Below are 16,401 nucleotides of genomic sequence, written 5' to 3' on the forward strand. Positions count from 1 at the left end.
CCCTGAATATCTATTCTAGACTCTCCCCAAACAACGTGTCTGCCTCTCTCAGGGCACGCCCATTTGCTCATGAATATTAAGTGTTGATTAGCATATTGAATGAGCTCCCCCTTCAGGACACTTTCCCCCCTCAGACGGCCATTTGTAGTAAGGGAGGGAGGGTGCTTATTTTTTTTGGATAACATTTTTTTTTTTTGGTGTGTTATTAACTCTCCGTTACTCGGTGGCTGCAGTTTGGGTGCAGCAGTCTCTGGAGCAAGCGGGCAGGGACGCCCGGATCTCTCCGTAACTGTGCTAGGGACCCCCCCCCCCCGCCACCACCACGTCCCCGGTATGGCTGGCTGGAAGGACGGCACGGTGCAGGAGAAGTACCGGCTGGTGGTTGTGGGAGGCGGCGGTGTTGGCAAGTCAGCCCTGACCATCCAGTTTATACAGGTAAGTGTTCCCCCTGTTCCAATTCCTGTTGGTTAGAGGTTAAGGTGGCCGTGGGGGTCAGTGTAGCTGTCTTGCTTTGAGGGTGCCCTGCGGGGTGGGAGTGTAGCTGTGTGGGTGCCTTGGGTGGGGGTTAGTAGCTGTGGGGGGATAGCAGCTGTGGGGGGGATAGAGTGTAGCTGTCTTGCTGTGGGGGTGCACTGGGTGAGGGGTGTCTTGCTGTGTGGGTGCCCTGGGTGGGAGGGCAGAGTGTAGCTGTCTTGCTGTGTGGGTGCCCTGGGTGGGAGGGCAGAGTGTAGCTGTCTTGCTGTGGGGGTGCACTGGGTGAGGGGTGTCTTGCTGTGTGGGTGCCCTGGGTGGGAGGGCAGAGTGTAGCTGTCTTGCTGTGGGGGTTCCTTGGGTGGGAGGGCAGAGTGTAGCTGTCTTGCTGTGGGGGTGCCCTGGGTGGGGGGAAGGTGCCCTAGTGGGAGGAGTGTAGGTAGCTGTCTTGGTGTGTGGGTGCCCAGGGTGGGGGGAGTGTAGCTGTCTTGGTGTGGGGGTGCCCTGGGTGGGGGGACAGAGTGTAGCTGTCTTGCTGTGGGGGTGCCCTGGGTGGGGGGACAGTGTAGCTGTCTTGCTGTGGGGGTTCCCTGGGTGGGGGGACAGAGTGTAGCTGTCTTGCTGTGGGGGGACAGAGTGTTGCTGTCTTGCTGTGTGGGTGCCCTGGGTGGGGGACAGAGTGTAACTGTCTTGCTGTGGGGGTGCCCTGGGTGAGGGGTGTCTTGCTGTGTGGGAGCCCTGGGTGGAGGACAGAGTGTAGCTGTCTTGCTGTGTGGGTGCCCTGGGTGGGGGACAGAGTGTAGCTGTCTTGCTGTGGGGGTGCCCTGGATGTGGGGACAGAGTGTAGCTGTCTTGTTGTATGGGTGCTCTGGGTGGGGGGAAGGTGCCCTGGGTGGGGGGAGTGTAGCCGTCTTGCTGTGTGGGTGCCCTGGGTGGGGGGACAGAGTGTAGCTGTCTTGCTGTATGGGTGCTCTGGGTGGGGGGAAGGTGCCCTGGGTGGGGGGAGTGTAGCTGTCTTGGTGTGTGGGTGCCCTGTGTGGTATTTCACAAATACCCACATAATTTATGGTGTGTTACAGAGGCGACCAACTCCCTTTAAGTTTGAGTCATGAATGCACTCGGGACACAGTTCACATCTGCAAATATTATTTATACATTATGTAACTTATTCGCTGCCAACAAATTGCTTGCCCCTCTGCCAGTAAAGGGGCGACTACTATCAGATCATCTATTGTACACTGCAAGCATTTGGTTAAGATGTATAGGGGAGTTTATTACACATGTTCAAAGTTCATGGTTAATGTCCAGTGCCTCTGAGAATAGATATCACTTGTAGCAATTATGTAAGTGTCTTAAGGAGTTCACTCTTCCTAATTGGACTATGAAATATGACAGATATGGATGCCATATATGTAAATGCGATGCCCAAGAGAAATAGACTATTGTCTAAATAAAAGATGAACTAAGCCATCGTATGGTATGCACTTTTTACATGTTTCGTTGGATAGGATTGTTATGGCAGAAAATACATTTTAAAGGGTTTACAGTTGGAAAGATGAATATTTGTTCTGAACTTGATCATCTAAATGGTGTAGTTTTGAGACAAACCCAAAAATGATTTCTTCACTGTGGGTGCTGGTGGTAAATGCAGCGGGCGGGATACACATTTTAGGTGCACTACGTCTAAAGGTCTGACAAGGTGTAGATATTTCAGTAGTGGATGCTCCTATTTATGGGAGAGTTTTCAGCTATTTGACTATAGGGTGGGGTTGGTTAGTGACTGGTATGTAGTGATTTTCAAAGGAATGGTTCTTCGCTGGCACAAACTGTTTTTAGCATGAATTGCCTTCACTTTTTCATTGAATGTTTGTGAAATCCTCTAAACAGGGGGGGCTCAGCTCCAGTCTTCAAGCCACCTATGCTGTAGCAAGGATATCCTGAAAACCTGACCTGTTTTGGGGGGGTGGGGAGTGTTGCAGACAGATCGTTGGGTAAGGCGGTTTGGATACAGACGGCCTGTTGTGTGTTGGGGGCTCTGGTTTGTTGAGTTAGGGGCTGGAGTTGCGGGATTAGCCAGGCGTGGGACAGTTGTCCCAACTCTTTTTTGTCCGAGGCCTTGGGTGCTATTTTCAGCGCTGGGAGTCCATCAGTTCCCAAGATGGTTACGGCCATAACTGCCAGCTCCGGGCTCTCTTCTGGGGAAGCAATATGGCCGTCCCAATCTCGCTGGACCGCAGGGAAGGGGCATACTCTTGTTGAACATAGTGACATCAGAGGTAATCAAACCCCTTCCAAGTCTCCGCTCACCATGTTTCACCAGCTAACATGAAAACATTATTTACAGACTGTTTCAGGTGTCAGATTTTGGTTAAAAGGTCATCAATCGCCCTGATGTAACACCTTTTTAAACATGGCAATGTCATTAGCACACTTTAGTCCTAGGAGGAATAGTCTCTCCTAATTGACTTCATATTCCTTCTGTCGTGCTGTAAAGCAGCGGTGCTCAAACTGGGGGGTTGAATTTGTAAGGGGGATTTTAATTAAATGCAGGGGGAGGCGTGAGGCCATAGCAACTCACCTGCTCTCTGCGGGTCTTCGGCATCGCCATGGCAACGCGGTGTAAAATGCCGGCACGAGGTCATGTAACGTCACGCGTCGCCGTGGCAACGCGCGTCAAATTCCGCGGCGGGTTCATGTGACGTCATATGACCTGCGACGTCTTTTGATGCTGAGTCATTGGGAGAGGGGGGCGCAAACGCTGCGGCTCCCGGGCAGGGGGGCGCAGCTCAATTAGTTTGCGCACCCCTGCTGTAATGTACTTAGTTTGTGTTTTTGTGGGTGCTTGATCATCAACTTATCAGTTTATTTAATCAGTATAGGAGTTTTTGTGGTGGTTAAAATTCTGCACTTGGGTATACAAAGTTGTGAATTCCATTCCTGTTATTGTTACTGACTTTAGTGACTGCTAGCCTTACTAGGAAATTATAGATTACATTTTATTTATCCACCCCTTCTCAAAGATCATGTTGGGCTCTATCTATAACTAAAGCTTATAGTTCTGTATACATGTTGTTGATCCGATTTTGATTAGAGTGCCGTTTTACCATTGTGCTGTGTTGAATTCTATTCATTGCATTGGGTGTATATCTTGCAGTAAAAATAAGATGCACCTCCTGTTAATTTTTGGTGCAATATTTTGCATTTATTAAAAATGTGAATCAATTTGGGAGTGTAACAGAGACAGGAGATCTCACAACAGCACTTTAAAAAAAAAATTATTTAAAGAAAGGGTAATTCCCTTTCTCTATGAATGATTACTTCAGTATTAGGTGATTACCTTGTTGCTTTGGCGTTACAATTGTTATTACAGCTCAACCCCTTTATAACGCGATCCGTTACAACGCGAATCCGCTTATAACGCGATGCAAGCGTGGCTCCCAATTTTTGTATTTATGAATACTTTACAACACGATTATTGGTATCTTAAATACTTTATTGTACAATGCATACAATTGTACATTATTTCTAACGCGATCCACTTATAACGCGATGTGTTTCTTTGGACCCCAAGCCCAGCGTTATATGGGGTTGAGGTATACAAGGAAAGATTTCGAACATTCTCGCTCTTCCTCGGGTCAAGCAGTACTGCTTTACAGCTATTCCATGAGTTTAACACAGATGTAAGAAAACAAGATAACTATCTGAGAAGATGTGGAGAATTCTATTTTAAAAACTTAAACTTATTTTTTTTATATAGAAGTGTGGGGGGGTGGGGGAAACCCCCCAGCTTTGCCCATTTATTCAATTGGTGTAGAATTCATGGACATTGTATATGGCCACAAGAAAATGCTCACCGGTCAACCTCCGTGTCCAAAACGGATGTATGATCATGGAGGTGGTGCATAGGAGAATATAAGACATATCCACAGAGTCTGATCAAAGGAGATTGGGGAAAGGTCCCCAAATACTGCACTCGGCCAATTACTCCATTATTACAGACCCAATGTTGGTGTTAAGGAGATACATTTATACCAAGGCTATATCAGGATCAATTAAAGAGAGACCGGTCATGATGACTACCTCTCATGGGTATAATAAAGTTTTATTAACATATATACTTTACTCACAAAGTGTTCATTATTATTTACAGTGTGTGAATCGTAAAACCCCGGTGGTGACGGCCGGACATACAGTTGTGGAATTAGGATACATCGGCTATAGTACACTTCTACGCCACGTAAATTATGTGGGTTTTTTTTAGCCTCTATCACAGAAGCTGGTTTAATGTAACCTTTAGAGCAACATATGGGTACTCCTAATTAGCAGAGGAGTAACCATTCATTTACAGGTTCAGCATATGTTAAATGCCTGTCTGTCACATAAAGGAGCCTTATTATGCATGCAATTCCTAGAGATAGCACAACTTCAAACTCATTGTGAAAGAATACCCCCTACAGTAGTAGTGGTATTTTAGTGCAACAGGTGAAAACAGATATGCTTCAGAGGTTTGCTATCCAATAGGTGCATATGTCGGTGTGATCAGTACATAACATTAATAACTCTGTTGGCAGAAGTTATATTTCCTCCTGACCTAGATTATAACAGAGTTGTTTAGGCTTCAATCAGCAGCCAAAGTATTAAATACCATGAATGGAAATTGATTATCGCTATAAAACCAGGTTTAAGAATTCCAGCGTGTAGTCCGTCTGCCTCCGCATCACACCCCACTACCAGACGCCAGCGTCGTGACGTCCGTAAAACCCGACACCGTTTCGCGTAACTAGTTATGCTTCGGGGGGAGGAGTAACGACCATAAGTGAAGTCTCCTCCTAAATAGTCATATTTGTGGGCGGGTTAGGGATAAATCTTGGTGTCATACCCATTATGTGTTAACCAAACCGTGCCAGGTTCACGTTCGTAAGCGGAACCGATTGGTAAAGAGATGATGGGTATAATCGCAGGTCAATCGTTGTTATAATTACTAAACAAATATTGCCCTATATTTAGAAAATATACAGAATGTACAAAATATACAAACCGTGCCTGAGTTGCATTTCCATCAAAGCGTTTTAACTGGAACATGCATGCCAGTATAGTTACTAAGACCTTAGTAGGTTTAAAAAGATAACATACCGTAACCCCTGATATTAAGATATATACTGATATGTGCTGATAATAAACCCAGAAGTGAATCTGCTAGCTTGTCATCTGCAAGTGTAGTCACCGTCACTCTGATTTATATGTGAGTGGTGTAGGAATGACATAACTAAGTGGAGGCAATATGGTCCTTGGTGGTAGTTAATCCTATATACCTGGATCCCACAATAGCCCCTTTCGAATGTTGCAGTTGACCAATGATTGGTCAATGTATATCACAGAGTGTCAATACAATGCGAGAGTGAATACATCAAATAGCGATTCAATCAGGATAGATAGTCCTCAAGGCTGATCCCTAGGGTATACACCTAGAGATGGTAAATGAAAAATATAAACAATGCTAATTATCTCATTTATTAGAAATAGGCTGAATAGATGAATCCCTCATTCAAACCGAAGGGGTTCAAGGTTTGTAAGTTGAAAATCCACCGACATTCACACTGTAGAAGAGGTTTGTCCCCGTCCCCCTTGCGGGGTACAAAGCGCATTGATAAAATTATGTACTCATCTGCTGCTTATATATCGAATTCAGTCACAGTTGAACAGTTTCTTCTTAACTGCAAAAATTGTCCTGTTGGTATATTTTTGATGAGATGTTGCGGGTGATGACTTTCTGCTCTCAGTAGGTTGTTTGTTGACGTGGGTTTTCTGTTTATGGTAGTTTCCAGATATCCATCCTCATTCTTCTTAATTGTAATGTCAAGGAAATTGATCTGTTCAGGGTCAGCTTGACAGGTTATTTTCAAAGTGTATGTATTTGTGTTAATATCAAGGAATTCACGCTAACTTTCCTCACTACCATTCCATAACATTATAATATCATCAATATAGCGGACCCAGATGTCGATCTGGTCCGTATATTGATTTGGGGCATCGCCGAAGACCACCGTCTCCTCCCACCAGCCAAGATAGAGATTTGCATAGGTGGGAGCGCATGTGGTCCCCATGGCAGTGCCCTGAATTTGATGATAATAAATACTATCAAAAAGGAAATAATTCCTAGTCGGAGTGATCTAGCCTTCAGGATAAATTCATTGTGTAATTTGGCATGGGTATGGCGTGATTTTAGGAAATGTGAGACGGCCTCTATACCAGTCTGATGCAATATGCTGGTATATAGGCCCTCTACGTCAAGACTCATTAAAGTTTGTCAGACCTTACATTAACATCCTTTTAGTTTGAGCACAATGTCTTTTGGTATCACATAAGTGTGAAGGCAGAGATCCTATGGAGGAATTTGTCCAGATAGATGCTGGAATTGGAGGCCAAATTGTCAGTGCCTGATATCGGTCTCCCAGACGGTGGTAATTTCCCTGTGTGAATTTTTGCTAGATAATAGAATGTCGCTTTTCTGGGTGACTCGACATAGATGAAATCATGCTCACTCTGTGAGATGACCTTGTTTATTAGTCCTTCTTTCACTATTTCCTTCAATTCGATTTGGAATTTGTTGGTGGGATCAGTTTCTAAAGTTTTTGTAACAGGTTTTTCTCAGAGTAGACGTCTGCATTCAAGTGTGTAATCATCTTTGTTAAGAATCACTGTGTTGCCTCCTTTGTCTGAAGTTTAATTACTATGCTGTCATCATTTCTACATCTTTAAGTGCTGATTAATTCTTGACCAGTCAAATTCTTCATGTAATTTTTTTAAATATTTCTGTAGGTTCGTTATATCTGTAGAAGAAAGACGTGTGAATGTCTACATTTGTACTTGATTGCATTGCTAGCATAAATTTTGACTTATTTCTAACATCGGTGGAAGGGCCTTCTCCTGGAGGTCTTTCACTTTCCTGTGCCAGATCATTCAGGAGGCGAATATTAGTATTGTCTCCATGATCAAAATCTTCACTCTGTGTTTATATTCAAGAAGGTCTGTCATCTGCTAAAAAAACTTGTGTAGAAGGAGCTTTCGAGAAAAAAGGTTAAGCTCTTTGATACCTTCGACCGTGTCTAGGGTGTTGTAGGGCAGAATGATAAGCCTCGTGAGAGTACTTGGTAAATGGGCTGGGCTTAAGATTTTTCTTGAGAGGGGATCACCTGGGGCGTTTTAGCTGTTTCCATGTTCCCCTGTTCTTGCCCTGATCCCCTTGGTATCCCCATCTTTCCCGATCTCTGATAAAGCTTATTCTCCCCCCCCCCCACCCCTTCTCCTCGTCCTTCTCTTACTGGGTTTGTAGGTGTCTGTCCAGGTTGGTCTAATAAAAAGTCAAAATGGGGTATGTGACAGAGGATGGATGTGCTCGATAGTCAGTAATGTTCTGCCTGATCTGGTTTGTAAGGGATCCTGTTCACCATCACTTGCACTAGCTTCCCATTCGGTTGAGGACTCCTGTCCTTTTTGTATTTTGTCTCTCTCTGTGAAGGTAGGTTTTGGACTTGAATATCTTGCCTTCTTTGAAGTCTGTTTTGTCACGTAAAATATTTGCGCTATTTTCTTATCTTTATTTCTGTAGTTAGCCTTTCCAAGTTCTATTTAAATCCTTTATCAAGTTCTTCAAACTCTGTGTGTCACGGGAGACCAGGCATTTGCACATTTTTTTTTTCCAGGATCATACATTGCACAAAATGGGTGAATGAAATAAATTGTAAATTTTATTCACAGGAAAAGGCACACACACACTGTTACACAAACTACATAAGAAAAGACACACTTACTGATGGTCTGGGGGTGAAAACTATACTTTTCTAGGTGCAGGGGCGCCTAAATCCAAAATTTACCCTGACGGGGACCTAGCCTAAAATGTCCTGGAACTGAAATCGGCCTGCAATTCCTGACGCCACAACTCCCCTCTCTCCAGAGGACTTGAATTTTCTTGCTGGACTTGGTGCTTAGAATCTACAAATCTGATTTGGCTCAGGGTTTTATAATACTTCTGAGTTTCATTCACAAAACCCTGCAGCTAATCTGAGCGTGGGAGTTTCCTAACCAGCCAATCAGAGTGATGCTGGTCTTATGAAGCCGGGCAAGTGGGGATGCTGAATTTGCCAAGGGCATGTGCAAGGTTGCCACCTGCTATTCAGAAACCACACGCTGGGTTGGGCTCCTCAAAGTCTGGTGGGGCAAATGGAAATTCGCCGAACTTCCATTCATCCCAGGACGTGGGTTCTTGCTCTTCCCTCCTGCCCAAATGGTCTTGACACCTCAGACATCCTTTGTGGCTTTCATCTCCGATGTACTGGCAGACCTCCTGGCACTAAGTTGGTAGCCCCTGTGGCCTGTCAGAACATTGGTCCTAAAAGTCCCAGCTCATTTACTGTACACAAAGCATATATGTACTTGACACACTTGTTAATAAAATATACACTTTAAAAACCTAAGTTTTTTCTGGTATGGGAAATAGAATTAAAAGCTGCACTTTATTTGTCACTAGCCATATTCCCCACACACTATTGCATAGACTTAGTATGGATTCTAAGAATCCCCTCACAGCCTTATATGTACGGTTGGAGCACCTCAGAACCCCTATACCGCTTCTGGGTGCCCTGGGCATTTACTGGGTATCCCCATTAACTTAGGGACCCCTTGACTGTTTCAGGGGCACCTCACATCCCTATGCCCCTTTTACCTTTCTGGTCTGTGCTGAAGCAGGGAACCCCCTAGTGGTGAGTCGTGAAAGCGTTTTAAGGGGAGGTAATGCTGGGACAATGTGCCTACATATATCCAAGAATCACTCCAGATTCCCGGTACATTTTTGGGGTATCCAGCAACTCTAGACCCCGGCTACCTAAGCACATTCTGAATACACTTTCTCTGCAAACTCCCCCCCAAAGAAACTCATACCACAGCAATCTCTGCTTGCTGGCACTCCTGGAAAGGTAAAAACACATCAAATACTTTATTACCGCACATTACAGGTTATGCATGTACAAACCCTGGGCATAAGAGCTGACACTCTGGAACCCCAATACATGGATCGGAGGTAACCAAACGGGCTTAAATCTTTGTGAGCCTGGTTACCCCTTCACCGTCACACCATGTTATCTTTCCATGTGGATAATTTCACAAGGACTTTGTCAGTGGCCAAATTAGTAGTATCCAATGTCTTGGTCTCGTATTCAGTCAGTAGTTTCATCAGGCTGAATGAACACTCAAGAAGTATTCTATCCAAGAATTTAGAGAATGTTTGTTTTGTTTCTTCAGCATCTTGGTGGGAGGGTGCCAGGTAGACTCTTAGGCCTCGTGGGACCAGTTCTGAGGCGACGTAATTTTATGTCATCAACTGTGACTGGCAAGATCTCTATCTCTCTATCTCTATCTCGAAAACGCATAGACCTTTCAAAGTTGGGGTGCTGGAGCACATTGGTTCAGTTAGAAATGCACTGGATACCCTCGGAGCCAGAACAGACTATTGAAGCACATAAAGGGGATACAAGGGTACCTCATGTCACAGGCATGGAGCATGTACGCATGGGACCCCGCAAGGGGGACGGGACAAACATCTTTTGCAGCGCGAGTGTCGGTGGATTTTCAACTTACAAACCTTGAACCCCTTCGGTTTGAATGAGGGATTCATCTATTCACCCTATTTCTAATAAATGAGATAATTAGCACTGTGTATATTTTTTCATTTACCATTTCTATGTGTGTACCCTCATCAAGCCAAAGAGATCAGCCTTGAGGACTATCTATCCTGATTGAATCGCTATTTGATGTATTCACTCTCACATTGTATTGACACTCTGTGACAGACATTGACCAATCATTGGTCAACTGCAACATTCGAAAGGGGCTATTGTGGGATCCAGGTATATAGGATTAACTACCACCAAGGACCGTATTGACTCTCAAGCCAACCCACTTAGAGCTATGTCATTCCTACAGCACTCGCCTATAATCAGAGTGACGGTGACTACACTTGCAGCTGACAATAATCTATCAGATTCATCAGCAGATATATCAGTATATATCTGAATACCGGGGGTTGGTATAAATGTATCTCCTTAACTTGCTACCAACATTGGGTCTGCAAAAATGTAGTAATTGGTTGAGTGCAGTATTTGGGGACCTTTCCCCGATCTCCTTTGATCACTTTGTATATGGCACCACTGCTTCTTGCTGCAGGATGAAGCCCCTGCTGGTAAGCGAGGAAAGTGACCCTAAACGTGGTGTAAGATGTGGTTTGGTTTTCTCAAGACCGGCGCTGCGTTACTGCCCTGCACACGCCAGGCTAATATTGTGTGACGTTGTTATTGTGGGGGGGAGGGAGGGGGGCTTTTTGTTTGTGGTTGGATCTGAATATCTAACACAGCTGTTGTCCTGGCAGCTTTTTTCCATCTGTCAATTGCTGACCTGTTACCAAATAGCACACATTCCTGCTGGCTCCACCACGGCAGCATTTTCTTATTTTTGCTTCAGTTTTTGGATCTTATTATTAACTTCATTTAATGTAGCGCTTTTCCCCCAGCGCATCACAATGACAGTACAGTGTGTGGTACGCAGCACATAGGCATTGTTACAGACACAGGCCCTGCCCAGATGGATTTACAATCTGGTTTTGGTGCCTGAGACACAGGGAGATTAAGTGATTTTGCCCAAAGTCACAAGGAGCTGCCCTGGGATTTGAACCCCTGCATCCAGTTACTTAGAGTCCGTGCCTTTACTCGCTGAGCCGCTCCTCCAGCCCTTGTTGTTGGGTCTTTAGAATGTGTTGATAATAGATTTAGAGTGTGCAAAGTGCAGTGAATGGAATAGGGAAAATACGGATTTTGTTACTCATTTGATTCCAGGGGGGGCCAGCAATGCATTAAAAACCAGTGAGTAGGAGGATGTTCAAGGTGAAGTTCTCCATGCAATACATACACTCCCACACACTGCAACATTGCTTGTTGGTGAGGAAAAGTTTTCACCCATTGTGAAAATGAACATCTATTATTCTTATTCACTGTACCGTGCTGTGGAATAACAATACAATGTTGTACAGTAACCCAACCTAGTTTTAGGGGTGGTCAGCTCCAGTCCTCAAAAGCCACCGTCGGGTTTTAAAGGATATCCCAGCTTCAGCACAGGTGACTCAGTCAACTTGTGCTGAAGCAGGGATATCCTTAACCTGGCCTGTTAGTGGCTTTTGAGGACAGGTGTTGGCCGCTCCTGAATGAGTACAATAAAAGTCCCCGTTATTAGGCGTGTAAAAGACACCAGGTAGATTGAGGGAGAAGTTGGTGGTGACGTTTCATGGCCGCTGAGGCCAAAGCCTGATAGTGACCTGGTTTGTTCTTCTTTGGGTGTTAAGTGACAGGAGTCATCAAGGAGACCAGAAAATGATTAGAAGTATGTCGGGAACATGTTGAGTAAGCTTCCTGGAAAAATGTGGAATTTTCAGGAACTTTAAATTATTTAAAGGATGGAGTATTTGGGTTCACATACTTGAGGCCATTTATTGGGGATCAAATCACGTTTGTAGGGATTACATTATATAAAATGTTCACTTGCGTGTTGCATAAGGTAAATGTTTACTTGTCTCTTATGTTGGTGACATAACACATACATTTGGAGTTTCCACAAGTGCCCTAGGGCTACTTCTTCCGGGAAACAGCCTAAAGAAACCACCTGCACACAGGTGTTGCTGGTCTGTTTGTCACTGTAATTTAGTCCCTGTCTTGCTAGCCTCACACGCCACTTTTTTGTTGTTGTTGTATAACATTACGGCATAATTACATCCACGACATGTTGTCAATACAGATAATGGCTTTTGATTTGTGACCATTGTTTTCAAACATCATGTTTTCACTTTTTTTAAATTTTTATCCAAAGAGAAAAGGTGTGGCTCAGTGAGTAAAGACACTGACTGGCACAGAGTTTGAAGCAGGGGAACCTGGTTCCATTCCCGGTGTTGACTCCTTGTGACCTTGGGCAAGTCACTTTATCTCCCTGTGCCTAAGGCTGCGTCCAGGGTCAACGCTTATGCGCTTACCCGTGCTGAGGCGCGCTCTCTCGGCACTTGAGCCCCTGCAGCCGCAATGAGAGCGGCTTTAGCAGGGGCTCGCTTACGCTTATGCAAGCGTACGGAAGCGTAGGTCTTTTCAATTTTTAGTTTCAAGCGCTCAAGGGAGCGCAGGGCCGGTCACGTGAGCGGTTCGCCCAAGAGGGCGAACCAGCTCCGTGATGTCACTGGCCCGCTCCCGAACGGCGCGCGGACCAAGGCCAGGGAAAGCACCCGCTTTCCCTCAGCCTCTGCGCGCCTCATCACGGCTGAAGTCCTATGGACGCAGCCTAAGGCACCAAAACATAGATTATAAGCTCCACGGGGCAGGGACCTGTGCCTGCAAAATGTCTGTAAAGCGCTACGTAAACTAGTAGCGCTATACAAGAACAAACAATGATTAATTATTAGATGAAACCATAAAACATTTACTAAAAGATGTATGTACACGAGTTGGCCAACAAACTAACGTGAAAGAGAAATAAGTAAAGTATATTAGAACGAGAGCTTACGAATTATGGTCTCCTTTTTTTCCCCCCCGTAACTTGGCATCACAGCAGAAGAGAATATACTCCAACCTATAGGATATATACAGGCACACATGACCATATATAAAACCTCACTGAGTTTGTCATCACTTTGGCTCTCAGCCTCGAGGTCTAGGTAGGGTTTTGTATGTATTGACCCGTGTGTGGTATCTAGATGAAAAGTTGTCATTCTCTGTACTTTAAAAAAAAAAAAAAACATTTGTACCATGGAGTACCAGGCCCCACTAACTTGATCATAGAGCATTTGGGCTTGTGAATACTGCCTGTTGCACTTCCAGCCTTGGAGTTGATGCATGTCAAACACAGGCGTCCAGAATGATGAATGTATGTGCACACGTGTTCCAATGGGTTTGCTTTCCAGCGGCACAGTGTGGGGCCCAGCTAGTCCTTCTCCCAGTGTTTGCATGATGAAGTCACAGTAAGGGGACCCTTCTGAAGCTATTTAAAGGTGCCATCGTGTTTGGAAACATAGTGGAATTGCTCTTCAATGAAAACACTCTGGTCATTGGACACCTCTTTATGACATTTCGTTTCATGTAACTTAGGGATGTGATTTTCCTCTGAAACCGTTTTTGGATTAATTTTTTTAGTGAAACGCAATACTTGTAAATCAAATAATAAAATTAACTGGTTGGTAGTTTAAGGCCCTGGGACACTGTGGAGAGAATTCTGCTGTAATTCGTGTAGCACTGTTTTAGAAAGCAGGACAAACGGTGTCCGTATTCTTTGATGGGTTGTTCAAAATAGAACATCACTAATTTCTCCTAATGAAGCATGTAACTGGGATAGGAAAAATGAAATAAAATAAATACAAATAAGGGGATCTTGGTCGAATACATGGACTGGAAGGGATTGCAAAAAATGTTTTATTGGATTGCCTGTCATCACCGTAATTAGATACACTGACCTTGTAGGTAGTGACTAATGATGACCATGGCTGAGCCGGTCTCTTATATACTGTACAACCATGCAATGTAAATATCATCAAGGGAAGTGACTCGTTACATCACAATACCAATCGGGCACAGTCTCTGTATGCGTTTCCCTTCCATCTATGTAAAATCACATACTTTTTGTAAAAATGATTTAAGGATCCATGTTAAAAATGGATGAGAAGCAACAGGTGACCCTGTGTGCTTATTTGCATGTCATTTCCCAGAATCCCTTGCTGCAGTGGAGCCGTTGTATTATAGGAGATAATGGTGAAAAGCAGGGTGTCAGACCTGTCAGAGATCCAAGAGTAATGTGAATTTTGGAACAAAAGTAAATGCTATGTTTTATTTGTCTCTTGCTTTGTTTTTGGAAACCATGATACATTTGGGTTTTGTGCAATCTTATTTCATCCGTCATGTTGCAACCTACTAACTTTTTTTTCTTCCATTTCTACAATAAATGGACCAGGGACGTCACTGAACTCATCCACTAAAACAAACTAGATATATATATTTTTTTTTTCCCTTATGGTTTTTGTCCTGATTTTCCCCTCTGGGGAGTGTGGAAGAGGAAAGGAAAAAATTAATTGATTAACCTTGAATTATTATTCCTAACTAAAAGGTTCAACTCAAGAAAAGGGCCCTTGACTGTATCACGTGTCAAAGTTCGTAGCATGAGAAATCACTTGGCTAGTGGGAAATACCCACTTATATCTACCCAGTTCATGTCATTCATGCCCTGGCATTCAGTAAACTCAGATAAGGGTTATGAATGAGTTAAGGTTGGACCTGGCTTTGATGCACCTTATCTGAGCCTAGAGAATCTAGTCTGTGCTATGGCATTCTGTTACGCTTGTGCTGCCTGCAGACCAGACCCGTCCCCTGTACTGAGGTGGGACGTATAGAAAAACGCACCCGCAGCAGAGAGAGCGTGTCCGGAGTGTGGTGGTAGCATAGCCGGCCTGGGGTCGAAGGTAAAGTAAGGAATGTACTTGCCGGATCTGGGGTAGCAGGAGCGCCGTAGAGAGTACTGTAGCCGAGGATCGAAGAGGTCCGGGAGGTCGTGGTGCTAAAGCCGAGTCCGAGGGTCTTACAGGTCAACGTAGACGGGAGGAAGCCGGGGTCCAGAGCCAGAGAGGGTAATCAGCCAAGCCGGGTCAGAACCTGAAGAGAATGCAAAGGGAGAGCACGGCACAGAATCCACAACTGCTAGAGAAGAGACTATGCAGAGCAATGAGCCAAAGGGAGGCAGAGCAGGGGTGTGCCATGGAGCACTCAGTGATTGGAAGGCATTGTATTTGTTTTTAGGAATCAGCTGTGCCGGAGGGCGTGAGCGTGGCCAGCGCGGGGGGGGGGCGGAGTCAGAAGCAGAGTGCAGTGAATAAATTTATAGCCGGAGACGCGCGCTCTGTAAGAGCGAGTTGCGTGCGTCCCGGCAAGATGGCAGCCACCTGTTTGTGTGCTGAGAGCGGGCAAGCGGCAACACGACGGGGATACCGCCGAAGGGGAGATGCGGGTCCCGCGGGAGGTAAGGAGGGGTCACGCCATGGCGGACATGACCCCCGATTCCTTACACATCCATAGTATTATGTGCTACTTTTACTAAGGGTGCAATCAGCGGTGAAAAATCCCCGGCACATAAAAGTTAACCGCTGTCCTCCGCTCCAGTGCCTCGCTCCTGTCGCTATCCTCTGCTCCGCAGCACAGTGCTGACAGACCTGTCCGTCACTGTGACCGGCAACAGTGCAAGCTGTCTTGCTTTAAGCAGGATAGGTTGCGCTGTTCCCGTCGTAAAAATGAGTTACAGCCAGGTCAGAGTGCTATGCGGGAGAAGACAGGGACGGGAGGGGGAGAGCCTTCCGTGACTGCCCAGTGCCCACGCGCCAATCTCAACTTGTCGCTGGAGGTAGGGAAGGAGTTTCTGTCACTGTCACACGTACAGCTGATGAGGACCAAACTCTGGCTCCTAAAAAATGTAGGCTGGCTCCTAAGATTTTTATTTTTGTCCATCCCATGGTGCAATCCCAAGCTAGTTGTACTTTTAAACCTGGGGAGGGGAGGGTTTATATGTTGCTGGGCACTTCATCGACCATCCTCTTTCCCAGCCTAGTTCACAATCTGTCCACTCATGGGAAAGGTAGAAGGTGATTTGCAAGGGCCTACGTTTCCCACCTTGGGCTCGCCAGACCACAAATGGTCTTTGCTGAAACCCGCAAAGTGGTTGGATGAGCACATTTATTTATTTATTTTCTCTCCCCCCTCCCAGCCCCCCCAAATTTATGCAATTACGGGTGTTAATGATATTGCTGTAAGTATTTTGATAAAACTAGGATACCATTTTAAGCTAGGAGTATGTCTGACCTTCAGAGTATCC

The 16,401-nt window shown here is 45.1% G+C and overlaps 1 protein-coding gene across 1 annotated transcript in view; it reads left to right on the forward strand.

Annotated features, from left to right (window-relative positions):
• Positions 1-243: 243 nt before the first annotated feature.
• Positions 244-16,401, forward strand: part of RRAS2 (RAS related 2) — a 95,513-nt gene continuing 79,355 nt past the window's right edge. The window contains exon 1 of the mRNA XM_075567021.1: positions 244-435. Within this exon, the coding sequence (XP_075423136.1) occupies positions 334-435 (102 nt within the window). The 5' untranslated portion in view covers positions 244-333. The remainder of the gene's footprint in view (positions 436-16,401) is intronic.

The sequence above is a fragment of the Ascaphus truei genome, chromosome 12 (assembly GCF_040206685.1).
Source record: "Ascaphus truei isolate aAscTru1 chromosome 12, aAscTru1.hap1, whole genome shotgun sequence".
NCBI classification, from domain to species: domain Eukaryota; kingdom Metazoa; phylum Chordata; class Amphibia; order Anura; family Ascaphidae; genus Ascaphus; species Ascaphus truei.